The 18,303-nt window shown below is 38.7% G+C and overlaps 1 protein-coding gene and 1 long non-coding RNA gene across 4 annotated transcripts in view; one reads left to right on the top strand and one right to left on the bottom strand.

Annotated features, from left to right (window-relative positions):
- The window catches only part of FZD6 (frizzled class receptor 6), a 29,804-nt gene extending 20,477 nt beyond the window's left edge, over positions 1-9,327 (top strand). For both annotated transcript variants that reach the window (XM_033052194.1, XM_033052199.2), the window contains exons 4-7: positions 1,701-2,718; positions 5,069-5,217; positions 6,437-6,865; positions 7,347-9,327. In XM_033052194.1, the coding sequence (XP_032908085.1) occupies positions 1,701-2,718; positions 5,069-5,217; positions 6,437-6,865; positions 7,347-7,503 (1,753 nt within the window). In that variant the 3' untranslated portion in view covers positions 7,504-9,327. The remainder of the gene's footprint in view (positions 1-1,700; positions 2,719-5,068; positions 5,218-6,436; positions 6,866-7,346) is intronic.
- On the bottom strand, positions 3,567-18,198 carry LOC116992516. 2 transcript variants are annotated; one of them, XR_004417065.2, is made up of 4 exons: positions 17,905-18,198; positions 15,678-15,786; positions 12,318-15,322; positions 3,567-4,421 (listed from the first exon to the last, which is right to left on the bottom strand). It is a non-coding gene; the product is annotated as an uncharacterized LOC116992516 (long non-coding RNA). The 2 variants fall into 2 exon arrangements; XR_004417064.2 differs by lacking the exon at positions 3,567-4,421 and having other exon boundaries at positions 10,925-15,322.
- Positions 18,199-18,303: the final 105 nt, after the last annotated feature.

Raw genomic sequence — 18,303 nt, forward strand, 5'->3', positions numbered from 1 at the left:
TGACCTCCAACTGTGGATATTTATAAATTATTGAAGCCAGATTTTGTTTGTTTTTTTTTAACACACATCAGGTCAAGAGGTATAGGAAAGGAGCAGAGACTGGAAATTCAAATAATTTTTCTTGTTCACATGCAGTTGCTAATCTGTGATGTGGCTGAGGGAGATCTGGGACAGTAGTCCTGTGGATGACCTCTGGTAGGAATCAGTATTGGAGTCAATAAAACGAGTGGCATTAATAGTTCTGCAGAAAAATAGAGGTTTTGGGATTTTAAGACAAGAAGGCATTAACTTCTGTTCTATGCAACAGTAGTGCCCCTCAGCCAGCAGATATCTTCAAGGATTGTTTTGAAAAAGTAGGACAATTACAAATGAATCCAATTATTCAGTATGTCTTTAGAAAGACATTTTGAATCAAATTATGTTTTTTGCAAGATTTACTGCAGCTTTAAATTATTTTATTGCTGCTAGCATTTATTGAAAATGAACCTTTCCTGTTCATATGTGAAGTGATACCTCCCTGGTAGCCAATATTGCAAAGTCCATGTCCATGTTCTGAGAAGTCCAGGACGTTCTTGGAGCAGCAGAGATCCTGCTGCTGCTGCCCATGGAAGAGGAGCTGGCCTGAGCGTGGGCAGTAACTGGAGTACTGAGGATCACACTCTGTATTCTTACAAATGAACGTGAAGCTTATTAAGACAGTGAGTGAATGAAGTTCACTCTGTTTCCACATGTACTGCTCCAGCCTGTGGTTAATGAAAGGATCTGCCATAGAATCAGTTTTCTTAACAGTTAGTCTGGATTAGTTGGACAGCATGAGAGTGCAGTAAAACAAAGAACTGAAGGAGTTTTTAGCTGGAACTGTGCTGGGATACTGAATTAAGAGACTCTTGTAATACTGTTTGACAAAGAATCTTAGGATAACAGAACTTTAAAAGCTAGAATGCAAAACTCGTATCTTTAAACATATGCTTAAATTTGGAATGTATGTGACCGTAAATCCCATGTTGAGTAAAAGCTTACCTGCTTGAGTTATATAATCTCATTTGAAGATAAATCCAGCACTGCTAATATGCTGTTATCCATATAAAAAGATCACATTTTGTGTCCAGTTAAACCCTGGAGCAGTTGAGTCTTGAGCAGTTTTTAAATTAATATCACAGAGCTAGAAAATCGCTAAAATGCTAATTACTTTCACGCTGCTTGCATTTTCTACCTAGGTTTTTTTTTTCATTTAGGTAGTTTATTGTTGGCAATGAAATAGCAGATGGACTAGTCATCAATTATGATGTCAGTCTTCTTCCTTAATTGAAACTTGCGTTTTGACAAGATTTTTTGCTGTCACAAACAGTCTGTTATCAAAAATTTTTAAAAAGCAACTACTGTAAATATTTTATGTACATATGTAAAAGTTCAGTATAATTTTAAAGTGTAGAATGATTGCAATTTGAGTAGTGTTTCATAACTATAAAACAGCAGCTGAGAACAGCTAGTTAAATAAATGCAGTTGAAGTCTAAAATGACGATAGTTGAAGTTTGGTTTTTATAATGCCATCTGCCTTTTTTTTCATATAGTTTAACATTTGCATCATCTATAAAATTTAAAAGTGCTTAGGATCAGATTTTTCTCATATTTCTAAGAAGTAAATTCTAGTTGAGAATGAGGGCTATTGAGATATTTCCTCTTCTCTTTATTTATTCAGACTAATCAATTGTGATGAGACTGCTCCTGCCACTGCTGCTGTAACCACAAACATCCATGGAACTCAGAAGACCCCAAGCCAGATCCGAAGGGATTATGGATTCTGGTGTCCCAGACACCTGCACACTACCAATGGACAAGGCTACAAGTTTCTAGGAATTGATCAGTGTGCACCCCCATGTCCCAATATGTACTTCAAAAATTATGAGTTGGATGTGGCAAAAAGCTTCATTGGAATAGTTTCTATCTTTTGTCTTTGTGCTACGCTTTTCACATTCCTAACTTTCCTGATTGATGTTAAAAGGTTTAGGTACCCAGAGAGACCAATCATATATTATTCTGTCTGTTACAGCATAGTCTCTCTAATGTACTTTATTGGATTTTTACTTGGGAACAAAACTGCCTGTAATGAGGCAGATGATAAGTTAGAAATTGGTGAGACTGTTGTTCTTGGCTCCCAAAACAAAGCCTGTACCGTTCTTTTCATGGTTTTGTACTTTTTCACTATGGCAGGAACTATATGGTGGGTGATTCTGACCATCACTTGGTTCCTTGCAGCGGGAAGAAAATGGAGCTGTGAAGCTATTGCACAAAAGGCCATGTGGTTCCATGCAGTTGCCTGGGGAATACCTGGCTTTCTAACCATTATGCTCCTTGCAATGAACAAAGTCGAAGGGGACAATATCAGTGGGGTTTGTTTTGTGGGTCTCTATGACCTGGACGCCTCTCTGTACTTCGTGCTTTTGCCGTTGTGCCTTTGTGTGTTTTTCGGTCTGTCTCTCCTTTTAGCTGGCATTATTTCCCTAAACCACGTGCGGCAGGTCATTCAGCACGATGGCAGGAACCAGGAGAAGCTCAAGAAATTCATGATCCGAATCGGAGTTTTTAGTGGTTTGTACTTGGTGCCGCTCGTAGCGCTGCTTGGATGTTACGTTTATGAACTGGTGAACCGGAAAATCTGGGAAACTACTTGGGTGTTTGACCACTGTGACCAGTACCACATTCCCTGCCCTTATCAGGCAAGTAACATTTTCCTTTATAAATAATACTGTGAAGTTAATTCACAAAAACCCTTATGCATATCTGCCATGCAATGCGTAAATTATTTTCACGTTAAGTAATCAGTTCAAAAACATGGAGTGATTAATTCCTCTTTAAGTCAAAAACAATGGAATATCACTTTAGCTTTGAAAGTTTCAATCTAATTGGTAGCGTTCAGCAATTAAATTCCAACTTGCAGCTCAAACAGAATATACAGCCTTTTTATGATCTTTGAACTTCATGTTACAAATTGTGATGGAGGAGAGTTCTTCTTCACAATATTTGTTTATTTGTTTCTAAAAGTATTTGCTTAGAACTTTAGTGCCATGCTCAGTATCAAAGTACATAAGTTGAACTTTCATCAGTTTTAGTTGAAGCTGAAATAATGATTCTTGAAAATTTAGACTAAGCTGGATTTTAAATGCTGCTTATAACCACAGATTTAGAATTACTTTTTTCTTATTTTTTCTTCAAAGCGTAGAAGTGTAAACCACTTGAAATCACAGAACAAATTTCCCTTTTTTTTTTCCACAGTAGCTATCATTTACAGACTGACTTTCAGAAATGCAAAGAATTCTTTATTACAGAACCATTAAAAAAAAAAAAACAAATAAAGAAAAAAACCTCAGCTTTAAATTGTGGAGGTATATGTATTTAAGATTTGCCTCTTAAAATCCAACTTCTTTGAAAAGACTTTTAAATTAAATCTGCCTATGTTCAGTGGATTAAATCTGCTGCAGTTCCAGGGAGATTATATGCTTACAAGTATTTTTTCTTTCCACGTAAGAGCAAATACGTAAGAAGACAACATCACTAGGAGAAATGCAAGTGTCTCATGTTATCTTTTATTGCATTACACTTCCCATTTGTTTTTTTTGCTGCAATTTAAAAATGAGGAGGCATTATGGATTGATAAGGATTGATCTCTTTACGTTCCTTGACATCATTTATTATGCTCTGTATTAAAGTCAGTGTAGGTTGAAAGTAGCACAGCTCTCAGACAACTTGATTATTTTGACTTCCAATACTGTTTAAGGGTATTTTGACTTAATTGGGTTTTCTTCTGAGCTCTGTGTAAACATAAATGCTTCAGAATATGCAAATTTGAAAACAAAACTTTAATGCTCTAAAAAAAATCCATACATTTGTTTTGTAGTGCTTAAATGTAACAGCTTGGCATAATAACACAGAGCATGCATTTTTAGCCTTTAATTAGCCCATTGGAAGGAAGAAATAACAACAGTAAATATTACATAAAGATCTACTCTATGGCATCTGCCCCTATAATAGGCAGTTTGTACTAATTGTGGAATAGCTTAAAGTGGTGTGCTTGGCCTTGGCTTACCTGATCTGGCTTGTAGACTTTTGTTACATTTGCCAGATGAAAACCAAATAAAAACAAACTGAAGTAGCTAATGTTACCTGGCTAGCAGAAATAGTGACTTTCCTAGATGGTTCTGGCAGATAAGACAAGTGGCATAAATTGAATTTGCAGCATGAGAGCAGAAGATAATGATCTCTCACTGAGTTAAAACATCTCAGCTCCTATGATACAGCTCTGCAAATAGGTGGATTAATTTTGCAATAAACAGAAAGCTACTGTGTAGTTCCCTGCAGCTCCTTGAAGATGCTGTCTAATCAGATTAACTCTCAGCTGATCCTTCCAGTACCTGAAGGGAGCCTAGAAGAAAAAGGAAGAGAGACTTTTTACAAGGGCATGTAGCGACAGGACAAGGGGGAATAGCTTTGAACTGAAAAGAGAGTAAGCTTAGATTAGATATTAGGAAGAAATCCTTTACTTTAAAGGTGGAGAGGCACTGAAACAGGTTTACCAGAGAAGTTATGGATGCCTCATCCTGGAAGTGCTCAAGGCCAAGCTGGATGGGGCTTTGATCAGCCTGGTCTGAAGGGAGGTGAAAGGGCTGCCTGTGGCAGCTGGGGTGGAAGTTGATGATCTTTATGGTCCTTTCCAACCCAAACCATTCTGTGATTCTGTGATCCACTTGCTGTCTCTTTTAAGTTGAAGGGATAAATGTTTTACACTTGCCTCTGGAGAACATTTTTACTAACACTATTACTCCCAAAATTGCCTTTCCTTTCAATTTAAAAGAAAAACAATTCCTTCTGACAGATCTCTTCTGTGTGTATATTCAGCTGAACCACATCTGACTTGACTGTACGTGTCTGATGTTTGTCTGCAGTACAAGCCTCAACAAAGAACAGCCATAAGGAGAAAGTCTCTCATTTAAGAAATTTGTTTTTTTAATTAAAAAAAAAATCAATTAATATATTTTCTTTTTTGCATTTATTATTTTTTTTATCTTCTAGGCAAAGGCACTAGCAAGACCAGAAATATTTTTGTTTCTGATGAAATATTTGCTAACATTAATTGTTGGCATATCTCCAGTATTCTGGGTGGGAAGTAAAAAGACCTGTTCCGAATGGGCCAACTTCTTCAACAGAAACCGCAAAAGAGAGTAAGAATTTGTTTTATTCCTCTGTTTTTTAAAGTGTATACTTAAATTTGGCTTTCAGACATGTTTCTTTATATATAGCTCAGGTAATCAAAATAGTCCTCAGAACTATATATGCTGCTTTGGGCATCTACAGAACTCTGTTGGAATCTGGGGAAGTTATAAATATGCAGTGACTTTTATCAACAGTCTCAAAAAGACAGAAAATATTTTCCTCTGCTGATTTCTGTTTTGTAGAGCAGAAGCTGTGTTGCTGTGTTTAGCATTGGCTAATGCATTTCTGTTCACAGTCAAAGGAGGAAAGATCATTTCAGCCATCAGTTTAGTTCTTTTCATGTGTTGTGACCACTTCATTTGACACAGTACTATGTTTACTGTCATGAAATAATAGTATCCTCTTTTCTACTCTGCCAGGCTTGTATTATTTTAAAATTAATATTCATTGAACCCTCCTTACTGTCAGTTTTATTGCATTAACTTAGTGTTCCTTTTTTTTTTTAATTAAACAGAACTGTTTTATTACCTAATTTAAGCAAATTTGTGTCTATGGATTTAAACAACTTATAAATTTTGTCTCCATTTCTTGTGGTTGTCTTTTTTCCAATTCTTTCTTATGGTTTGATTATTTATTTTCAGATTATCTGTTACTTATAAATGATATTGTGGTTTTAGATAATTTTGTTTCTTTGGCTTTCCCACGGCAGTAGTCTCTAAGCTCTTTTTATTTTATATCTACATTCCTCAATGATGAGTTTATAGCTTCTTTTCCCTCTCCTCTCTTTTTCCATTTCCTGTATAATTCTTTCTTGTGTTTCAGACGTTAATTTTAACTACCAGGATTTAAAAATAATGAAGTAATTTTTACAATGCTTACCTTTTTTCATTTGAAGGAGGGTGACTCTATATAAGTTGGTAATGCAGCTGCTTATGAGCTAATCCTTCTTTATTCTCTAGTAGATCATTAATTCACTGTAGTCATTGCTCCTATTTGCAGAAGTAAGAAATGTAGAAGTCTGCTTTATTTGTTCTACAGGCAATTACTTTGGAGCCTTTATGATGTTTTCTCCTCTTTTCCGATACAATTTTTTCCCTGTGTTCATTAACATCCAGCTCAGATTGCATCACTGGTTGCTGTTCTTTCAAGTTTTTGTGTACTACTCTTTATTATATTATAGCTAAGGTTATCCTCTTTGTTCAGTTATGTGCTTGTACTCTCTTTCAGTCCAATCAGTGAGAGTCGAAGAGTGCTGCAAGAATCACGTGAATTTTTCTTGAGGCACAATTCCAAGGTTAAACATAAAAAGAAGCACTACAAGTCAACTTCACACAGACTGAAAGTCATTTCAAAGTCAATGGGGACCAGTACAGGTGGCACAACAAATCATGGAACTTCTGCAGTAGCAATCACTAATCATGATTACTTAAGCCAAGAAACCGTGGCAGAAATTAAAACCTCTCCAGAGACATCTGAGAAAGAGATCGAGGCAGACGGAGCATCAGCGCGAAGAGTGGAGGAAGGTGAAAACAGCGGAGATCAAATGTTACCCAGTGCTAAACTGACCGTGGATCAGGTGGAAAGGAGAAACAAAGCAGACAGCGCATGTCATATGAGTACTTTGGCTGAGAGTATTAAGAGAGCAGGTGAAGGAAGGTAAGGCTCCTGAACTCAGTATTTTCTTTGTTTATACATACTACCGTTATTTTTGTTTTCTGTTTCTTCTCTCTGAAGAATCAGGGTATTCTCAGGATGCAACTGATCTTTGGCAGCTGTCAAGAGAACTTGCAGACTTTGGCCATGTATGTTTAGGATGTGGACTGTTTTGTATTTTTGTAAGATTCTTCTTTTCCTTTTAAGCATTTTGTGTTGGAGCTTCAGCTTGTAGGATATTCTTGCCTTGTTGAACAGTGACCCTCTAGAAACCTGTGACTGCACTGCAATCACTTTGAGAGGTGATGGTCTTAAAAAGAGGAATGGTGACCTTAGGCTTGGAAAAAGTGTACAGAACTATACTGCATTCTTTTGAAAAGAATACAGCTGAAGACGTATGATTTCTCCAATCTTTTTGTTTCTAGTGTAATGTAAATTAAATTGTGCTTAAAATTTACTCTGTTTTATTTCTCATTACTTACAGAATAACTCCCAGAAATGATTTTAGTGAATCCCCTTCACTACAAAGGAGCTGTTCCCAAATACCTGATGTCTCACAGTCACCTTCTGTATCACTACTTGTCTACTCAGCTTCAGACACTAGAAGGGAGTTGGATTCAGGAAACAGTTCTAATCCTTGAAAGACTGAAAACTTGTATGAACATTTGCATTGTATAGAACTGACATGAGTTCTTTGTTACACTGGAAATAATGGATATTCTGTGCCTTATTAAAAAAACACACATATCCTGCTTTGCACTTAAAAATGTATGTTTTGTTGTGGGGACAGCTAGCAATAATGTACTGTATTTAATCCTGTCCAGGGCAATGGAAATTGAAGTTCTGTAGGACATGGCAATAATGTAAGAAAAATATGAGAGACAAATATTATTCCTTATATAAAGAACACTTTGTAATGAATTGCATTAAAATAATGCTTAGAAAGCACTGTTAACTTCTCAAGGTATAAAATTCTGTCTGCCTCTTTGGTATTTTTCAAAATTTGTTAATTTTTTCTCTTTTTTACTGTCTCTTAAACAACAGTATCACTTAAATAAGTGATGCACAAATTTCTAAATACTCTCTAAATTATACATCATGCTGTATCAATTATAGCACTGGTTTATGGTAGCTTGAACACTGAATATGGGAAATAATCTGAAATTACAGCAGTTTGTTTTGTACATAAAAACAAATTTTGTAAATAAGCGACTGCATAAGGTTGCTCTTTAGAACTACTGTTTTGTATGTATTGTGCAAACTTGGGAAAGTTCCTGTGCTTGCCTTAGGGTGTTGCTGAAGCCAACAGGTGATCAGCCAACATGACACACTTCTGAGAAAAGCAGGTTGGACCTTTATCCAAAACATGCACTGATATTTGGGGTGAGAGAGGTCCTGCTACAGGGATGATGGAGAGGGTGGAGCACTGTCTCAGAAAAATGCCTCTTGGAGCCTCTCCTGGTGTGGTGTTCCAGGGCATGGTGCTAAAGGGAACATCTCAGATTCCTGGGCTTGGTGGCACAGTCTGACATACAGGCTTTGGGTTTTGTGCTGAGCTGCAGTGACAGCTCATCTCGTGCTGTTTCTATGTGAGTAACTTCATTTTTTTAAAATGCTATAAGAAATATCTTGCAGATAACTGCTGCAAATAACTGTTGAGTTTTTAATATGCAGGCTTCTTTAACAATCTGTTTACTGAGAAAACAGCCTTAATACTTTTCCTCCAAAGGCTAATTTTCTACAAAGCCTAGTTTTCTATTATGCTACAGCAATGTATTTTCTCTAACTCAAAAAGGCCTTAATACATACAGCCTTTCTTAGGCTAGGTGGTTCTCAAATACTGCTGATGTGGATAATGATTTCATTGTCTGACATGAGTCAAGATTTTTTTAAAAGCCAGTGGGATTTATTACTTGAGATAATTTGGAGACAGATTTTGTTTTCTAAACCTAAATGTCAGTGCATTTTGTAAGACTGTCCAGCATCTTGCATTTGACCACTAATAAGAATATTTCTCATTGTTATGGTGTTATGCAGAGAATTTACTATGAGTTGGGGCAGCAATCGTGGTGATGCTTTGAACAATGAAAATTGTATGGTACAAAGGGCTTGTAAATGCTGGAACCGCAGGAACTACAGTTCTGACAAACCAAAGGTATTTGTTTTATTGATCATGCATTAAAAATTAAATTTCTTTGTATTATGGTATCTGCATTTTAGTATTTGTAATTTATTGCCTTCAGTGGGATATGCTCTTTCTTTTGGAATTTTCCCATTAAAAGTACACTGAATTTTTGCTACTGGGTGGGCAGTAAGAAAGATATGGAAAACCTCCTGTGAAAAGGTGCACTAAATACCCTTCATTTTTCTAGTTCTGTTTGTAACCAGGTAACTTTATACACATGTTCAGTAGTTTTGTTATTACTGTATTTGTTAGTAATAAAATTTGCTATTGTATAGTAAGAGCTTCTGAGTGGATATTTCTTAGTAACTAGATGTGGCATGTTCGTTGCTATACCTACTACTGTAGTATTTTTGCACCTAAAACACAACAATTTTTTAGTAAGGCTGCGTGAGTTTATAAGTATAGCAATGTTTTTATTCCTCCTGTGTGAGAAGCTGAGACACAACAATGCTAGGAATTGTTCACATGAACACAGACTTACAAAGGAGTAAGGAACTTGGATTAGTTCTTTCATCCTAATTTTTACAGCATTTTTTCTTTCATGAGTTCTAAAAACCTTCCTTAGATTATGTATAATGTGTATTTCCAGAGTGCTCATGCTGCCACCTTCTTAAAATACTGATTTTTAATATTTTATTGTTATTCCCCCTTTTTAAGAAGTTCTGTAAAAAATTGCTTTTGTGGTAACTGCTCTACAAAAGATAAATACAAAGTGATTTTGAAGTTATAGCAATACTATGGGCTCAAAAATAGATAAATTATCAAAGAAGTGTGAAATACGAAGCAATAATCAAAACATTGACTGGCAGTGAAATGCATCAGTGGTAGATTGAGACTGTAGCACTTTGTGTGTTCCAGGGCAGCTGTACCAGAAAAAACAGACTCTGAATTCCCAGGGTGGTCCTTACAAAGAGGCTGTGACCTCTCTGGGTGCTTTAACAGCCAAGTACCCAAGCAGTGAATGGAAAGTTAAAGTGCTGTTTGAATGCTCACATCAGTGAGGAGGGGAAAGAAACTGAAAGAAAAAGGACACAGAGATGAATCAGGGCCTGGAAGACTGGCTGCCTTGTGGTGAGTGGCAGTGCAGAATCTCTTAAACAGCTTCTCTATCAAAAGGTATTTATTTATTTGCTTTCCTCTTGTTATTTGAATGAAGTTGAACTATTCATGTTAAAAGGGCTTTTCTGAACCTGTGAGAGTAACTTCTCCCTGGGACATCTCCATCAGCTAAATCTGTTTAATGGAGGCTGGCAATCTTATGGAAGATGTACTGTAAATCCAGCTATTTACATTGGTACAGCCTTTTTAGTCTTGTTTGGTGCCACTGTTTGCAAGAAGCTAGAATATAGGATACTGACAGCTTCTCCAAACCTGGAATTATGTGTGCCAAATAGTCTTTCTCTGAACAAAGATGTCATAAATCACTTTCAATTATGCATTGCACTGAGTTTTCAGGTTGCATAGAAAATATTTTAAAGGACAAGATAAATTTAGCATATCCGATAATATTTGATTTGTGAAATAAACAGCACATGAAATTACCAAAATGGTACTTTAATGGTATATGTTGTTTATACTTTATCTTACTGTTCTATTTTGCTAAATGTGTTTATTGAAAACCAGGGTAGACTTTACCTAGAGGGTAAATCTATGCACATGCTTGAAAAAAATAAGTCTAAGTTTGAAAATACAAACAAAAATCATGTTTGTAACATTTAAAAAGTGCTATTACCAGAGAAGAAAAAAAAAATACCTACAGTGTTTAAAACTCATGTAAATCCTCCTGGTTATTTTAAAGTAAAAATCCCAACAATTCAGCAATGGAGCACTAACAAGCTGAAATATCACACTATTTTCTTTGACAACTGTTCAGTTGATTTACAGAGAACTGTAGTTCCTTTCTCCTTACAGGATACAGAATATATTTGGTTTAAACAGTCAAATACAGTTGAAATTCAGAAGCAAAACAGAAAAAAAATACGAAAAGTTGAACTTCTTTAATAAAAAGAAGTTTAGCATTCTGAAAAACACCGAAAAATGCAGTAGCTGAAGAAGATGAGGAATCCTATTTTGATGTGAAGTTTGACCACCCAGTTTCAACGTGCTGTTTCAGAAGGCTGCACATCAAAGGAGAGATTCTGCATCCTTGCCTTCACACTGGCCACTTGTTGGATCAGTCTTTGAAGGCATCTGGCTGCTCTCTGCCTGCATTTGCTGGTAAAGCTCACTGCCAGTATTAACCAGTGGTATTTGCAGTAATTGGGATGGCTGGCACCAAAGGTATTTCAGAGTCTCGTGAGTATAAATGTTATTTCCTGCACATTGCTTTTTTTTGCACTTATACTTTCACGCCTTTACACTTACCATACTTGTATTGTTTAATGGACTAGAGTTTAATTAAAGCAACTTACACCATGTGTTCATGAGCTTTCTGCTTTGTATACCTGGAAGTGGAGCTCAGAATGTATTTCTGATGTATGTCTATGAAATCGTCTTCTGTTTATTAACTGGATTTTACTTCCTATTAAAAAGCACTTGAGAGTAAAAGTATAATTAAAAGATTAAAAACATGCCAGTACATTTCTATCTGAGCTCTTTGTAAATGTTTATTCCCCACATTTCAGCTTTGATCACTGAAACAAAATGTGATATAAAAGTTTGCCTTCTTTTGGATTTTTCTAGTTGAAATAAAGTAATGGCCAATGAGATCTTTAAACAAATAATTGCCTACCTTCATAAAAGGGTCATAGCTGGTTTCTTAGCACAGACAGGAGCTGGAGAGGAGAGTAGTTGCTGCTGTTTGGAAGAAAGCACTTTTTGTGGAAGGGCAGTGCTCAACAGGCGCTTGGTACTGGGCAGAGGTGATGTGGAGGGACACTGACCTCCCTCCCAGAGAGCACACAGCAGGATTGTCATGAGAGAACATCGGGTATTTTAAGGGGAAAGGTATTTTGGGGATCATTTTTGCCATACAAAGTGAAGAGAAACAGCAAGAAGACATTTTATTGCAGTTGAGTAAGTTTGTCAGAAGGGTGGTGGGGGGGGGGTGTTGATTAGACATGGCCATTCAAGGTGTCTTAACAGGAAAAAAGATGTTCCATGTTGGTTGTGTATGAAGGACTAAGAAAAGAATGTGTGTCTCAGTTTAACTTCCTGATGTTCTACCTTACCACATGAAACTGGATAAATTAATAGTAAATTAGTTATTAGTTGAAGGCTTAAGCTATCTGGGAAGCATTCCCTCCAGACCCAGTTCTAGCAGTATCATACCTACTATCCAAGAGTGCAGGTAAGCCGTGAATGACCGAAGATGGAGGCTTGGAGGAAGCTGAAGCAGTTGAGCACTGGGTTTGAGTCCCTGACGTTGCCCACTGGACACAGTCCTATCTGGGACTTGCTCTCCACCTTCCAGATTCCTACAGGAATTACTGTAATCTGGATTTCCACTGGATGCACTGCTGGGATAAATAATGTAGACACGTGAGTCTGTGAAATGTGGAGATGTGGCACTGACAGGTGTGATGTGCCAGAGGGTGGATGAAATGCAAATGTGTTGGGCTGGCTGAAGTCAGGGTTCACCATGGAAATTTATTTCTTTTTCTCAATTGTTTCTTAAAATTCTGGTTAAAATTTCTCATAAAATTTTAGTAGGCAAGATTATCTTGAGAAAGACACCTGAAGATACTGATAGTTGTGATGAGGTTCTCTATGGAGATAAATGGACAGTCACCAAACCAGTAGGAAGATCCAAGAAAGCAAGTGTGCGTGCACACACACAAAACCAAAAACAACAACAAAAGAGGATTTTGCCTTTTAAATTAATATTAGTTCAACAGCATCTTTAGGGCACACATCCTGAAAGTTCCTCTACTTGACAATAGGAATGTAATTACAGCAGCATTACAAGGATAGAAGCAAGGAATACACTAAGTTATGCCTCACAAAAGTGTAGTGAGATGAACACCTGCTGTAAAAATAAAACTTAAAGAAGGGCTCAAAATCACATTTTTCTTCACAGGAACCTGGTGGGTCTTTTGCTGTTCTGGCCAAACACAATGTCATCTCCAATGAGCCAAGGATTCCAGTGCTTGTTCCTTACCAGTGCCATTGCACAAGTCAGTTCTTGTGCAAGTTAATTAAGATTCCTGTATTAGCACACAGCACAACTTCAATGCAAGAGCTTATTTGTTTCAGTATCCTCAGGTCTAAAGGATGCCCCCACTGAACCACTTGTGATGAACCTCCCTGTGCCTGACCCAGTAGCCCCTTTCAGTGACAGTGGGTCATCTGTGAGCAGATGCTGGAGGTGCCCAGAAGCTCCACAGCCCTGTTTGGCTCAAGATCAGTGTGGGAGTGAGGAGCCAGGTACAGGAGTGCCACAGGCTTCAAGCTCCACTGCTACATCCAAGAGGCAGAGCTGCAGTGAGCATGTGTTTTCCCATCTGTCATTGTTGTTTGTCTCTGCTCATCTGTCTCTCTTCTGAGTTTTCTGCAACTAGGCCAAATAGTTTGTTTCTTTGAACAACACGTGCATCCGCAGGCTTCTGTGCATTTTGTGTGTGCCTGTTATGGTGGCTGTAGACCTCTGGTTTCTGTAAGACATCTTGAAGGGGTACAGAGCCCTGCCTCAGCCATGCTCATAGCTTGCTTATCCTGAGAAACTCCTTTTCAAAGGGTTTACTGGACACAAGTAAAATGAAACATTTCAAGTTCAATTCTATTCCTTTAATTTCAGGATAATAACTAATTTGAGCTACTACCTTCCAAAACCGGAAGGACAAATTTCTGGCAGTGCATTTGATGAATAGTGTAGAAAAATGCAGATTGTGCCCTTCATTTGAAGAAGCCTTCCTGTCTGAATGGAGCACTGTATTTCACATCCTAATAACCATTTATTAGCACAGGATTTAAGGAAAGTTAGCTTTTCAGTTCTGTATAAGCCTTTCTATTCACTGAAACTTCATGAGGTAGCCAAGTGATTTTTCTACCACTGACTAATTCCCAGCCACTCTAATGAGCAAATGTTCCTCCTGAGACTCAGCTCTCCCCTTGCACATGATGATTCACTGGACACTCAGTGAATTTAGTTTTAAACTGGACTGGAATAATTTTACCATTCTATAAGTCCCTGAACAACACAATCTAAGTGGATCTGTTTCAACCAGATGTGCTCCAGATGCCCCTGCAGACCTAAATGTTTCTGTGACTGCAGCTGGGATTATGCTGACTGCTCTTGGGAGCAGACTTGCAGAGGTACAGACTAGATCCAGATCTCTTCAGGGTCTGAAATTTGCAACCAGCAGTCAATGGAAACAGTATGGGCTTTTCATCATAAAGTTTATGTTATGGAAACATCTAGGTGTCCTGAGGTATCCTTTATCAGTGAAGCAGAGTTCTCCCAAATAATTTTATTAAAGTTTATCTCTCTCTGACTGTTTGTAAATAGTGTTTAGTTTAAAATACTCAGTGCCTCCATTATTATTGTAGAAACACAGCTATAAGCAAATGCAACAATAAATCAACTGATGGCTTGGACAGAAAAAAAACAGATCTGCCTGGAGCCCCAGCAGGCAAAGGAAGGAGCTGTTTCCATAAGTTTTCACTGGTATCTGACCCATGTTCTGGTCTTGACTCATCAGCAGCAATGTTAAAGATGTATCTCCATAGAAAAAATAATTAATATGAGTAATAAAAATTGTTGATTCTCTCATGTTTTCTATTGTGTAAAAACACATTTCCTATAGTAGCATTAAGAACTGCCAGTGTTCTTATTCAGAAATAAAGAATTAGCACTTATCTTTAGACTTCTTTTTTCTCACACTCCAAAAATGTTGTCCATGTGAACACAGGAATTCTCTTCTGCAGACAAGCGTCTGAAGGGTGAGCACATGCCCCAAAGATTGAAATGTTAATATGTGTACCTGCAAAGCACTGCTGTGGCTCTAATACTTCTTTCATTTTATGTAGAAGCTACTGGAAGATTTTTTTTTAATGAGTGTATCTGTGCTAGTACAGCAATAAAATAGAGGAAGAGATGTTTCGGAATTTAAAAAAAAATATTTCTCATTCTATATGTATCATATATTTATGTTAAGAGGTGTTAGGAGGGACTAAGGCCACAATCCCATTGATTTTTATCCAGTTCCAAAGGCTTTTTTGTGGAAGAAGTTGGAATCAATTTCTCAAATCTGTAATAAATTAGCCGAGAGCTCTTACTTTGGTTTTTTCCTGCAGCAGTACAGACAGCTCTTTGTCTCCTTGATCAGACAGGCAGCCTGCAAAGAGCCATTTGAAAAATTCAACAGTTTTGCCTGATCTCAGCCTTTTACACCAACTTACAACTCACCCTGAAACATCAGTTATAAAGTGAACAGGATCTAAATGATGAACTCCACAGTTAAAAGCACCAAGGACAGATTAGCAAGGATGCTGAGTGTTGTGATGCTGAGCACTGCTGTGCTAACCTGGAGTGTTCTGCTGCTACCTGGGGCTGTAATAATGTGCTCCCCAGAGTGGTGCAGAGATCATTCTGCCAACCAAAGTCAAAATCCCCAGACATCCCCAGAACAGGGAAATGTATTAAGTAATAAGAGTTAAAGGCAGATGGAAATTCCAGGTCTTGGCACTTACCTTACTGGGCCTCTTCTGTCTCAGGATCCTCAGCCTTGAACTTTCTGTAATATTTAGACATGTGAGTCTGGTGTTTCTGGTTCCTTGCAGTTATTTTACACTGTAAAGACTAAAGAATGAATAACAATTTAATTGAATAACAAATATTTACTGGTTGAATTCCAACAGTATTCATAAACTGGAATATCTTGGACAGAAAAGGCAGAGAGACCCAGTGACCCAATGGGCAGTGCCTTGAATTTAAATATGTTATAGCTGAGGTGAATGGAAACACATGTGTGTATGGGAACATCCTCCTCTCCAGACCTGTGTGTCTGGATTTTTGGGATGCTGAGAGGCTATGTGAGGGGGAAAGCAGCTCAAGCTGCAGCAGAGATTGCACTCATGGCATCAGCCTCATCTATGAGTATCTGCAGTGTAAGATGCACTGACTGCGCCATGGTGACCTTGTGTAAGCCTACCCGGGCTGTGCAGGAGCAGACTGGACATCTGGGAGATTTTAGTGACATTAAGTCATGGATGTAAGAACTTGTAATATTTGCTGATATGTTTGTGAGGCCACATATAAAAGATAAAGCCTATATCATATGGCAGGATGGATAAAATGAAGGAATCACTAGTTGATGTAATATGGATCATGGTCAGAGGATGCTCAGGCAAGTTTATTACCACTCCTTTTAGCTGCAAAAGAGTTAAGGCAAAGTAGATCAGTAGTTCTGATTCAATTTGAGTGTCTCACCAGCATTTGGCAGTGGTTGGTGCCCTCAGAAGCATTTACATATATCAGAAGCTCTCAGAGCATAAGCCTAGCAGATGGCAAGGCTCGCTTGGGCTGAAGAAGGCTAAGGAGGATGTTGATATTTCTGTTTTCCAGATGGAAATGCACACTGCAAGTCAAATGGGTGCTAGGAACTGCCCAGTGCACTCACCAGAGCTCAAAGCAGATGTCCCACTGTTGTTGGCTAAGACCTTCTCTGACAGTGCTCCTCAGTTTGCTTCCTCTGGCAAAGCCATTTGGAATTTCAAAGCTTCTAAACCACACTCAAATACGTAGTGAGCAAACCCAGGTGGGCAAACAGTTGCAAATGTCCGTGCAAATTTTGTTCTCTAAAATCCTGAGTGATTGCTTCAGGAAGGTGTGCAATGCTCCTGCGCTGTGTACTTCAGCTGCTGCACCTTGCCTGAGGAAATTAATTCTGTAATGCAGAAGTTTGGCACCCTGTGAAGGGACACACCTTAGCAACAGCCTGTGTTGATGCTGAGGATCCCCAGCCCTTGGTAAGGACGCTTGTGTGAACATGCAGGTGACACAGAAATCAAACATCACTGCCTTCACAGTACTGCCACCAGCCCCGGCCAGAGGCAGGAGGGCTTGCTGACAGCACCACACAATTGCTCAATGAAGCCTTGCCTGTGTGTGTTTGTGGATGCTGACTGAGGCTGTCACCAAAGCAATTGTTACAATTAAGGATTTACATCATTCCATAAATGTTCCCAGCTGGTTTAGGGAGCCATTATTATTTACCAGCTGTTTTTTCGAATTTGGAGGGGTGTAACACTGCCCTTCTTCACAAGGTAGGAGCCCTCACCTCAGCCATGTGGCTGACGTCAGTCCCAGTCCTCAGGACAGCGTGTGACAGAGTTGGTGACAGCAGTGACACTGACCTGGGGTGTAGATCTCACTTCACTGCTGTTGTTCCAGCAGCACAGACATGGAAAGGGGACAGAGGCAGAAGTGGCCTAAAGTGAAGAGCCACATGAAGGGGTTCAGCCTACACAAAAATGTGCATATGTGTAATGTAATAAAGTTCCATGCAGCCTATTTGAATGACTCGACTTCTTGTAGCATTCTTTCCTGCAGGAGAAATGTGTGGTTTTGTAAAATATTTCAGAAAAAAAAATGTGTTGAAGCTTATCTCCCCCTTCTGGAAACTCTACCTCTTACAAATCCCAGAGTCTGCAGTATACAGAAGCTATCTCTCAAACATTTGTTATTTCTGTTTTGAATTCCTGAGGGCATATAAAATCCTTTATTTTATAGGGCTTTCATTTCTAGAGTGATGAAAAGCAAATAATGATTTTAAATGAAAGCAATATGAGATGGTTTACACTGGGCAGCCAAGAACTTTCCTTTGGTTACTAAATTAATAATGTTCAGTCTGGCAATAGCAGGTTTTTCGAAAAAGTCCCAACTCTCCTATTGCTCTGAAGGATTTTGTGTCCTTACCTTGACTTCTGTTAAAATGAAATCTGATGATGCCCAGCTGATACTTTATCAGTTTCCCCTCACTGTGCATCAGGATCCCCGCTGTGGAGTTCGGCGGTTTCTCGGAGACGGAAAATTCATCGGAAAGGAGTCACCGACCGCCGAGCAAACACCTGAATACGTGGAAGAGAACTGCCTGGGGCTCCGGGAGAGCCGGGGAAGCTCGGTGGGACCGGGGGCTCGGGCATGGCCCGGGGAAATTCTGAGGGACCGAGAGCTCCGGGAGAGCCCGGGGAGGCTCGGTGGGACCGGGGGCTCGGGCATGGCCCGGGGAAGCTCGGCGGGGCCGGGGGCTCGGGCATGGCCCGGGGAAGCTCGGCGGGGCCGGGGGCTCGGGCATGGCCCGGGGAAGCTCGGCGG

Source organism: Catharus ustulatus, chromosome 1 (assembly GCF_009819885.2).
Source record: "Catharus ustulatus isolate bCatUst1 chromosome 1, bCatUst1.pri.v2, whole genome shotgun sequence".
NCBI lineage: Eukaryota > Metazoa > Chordata > Aves > Passeriformes > Turdidae > Catharus > Catharus ustulatus.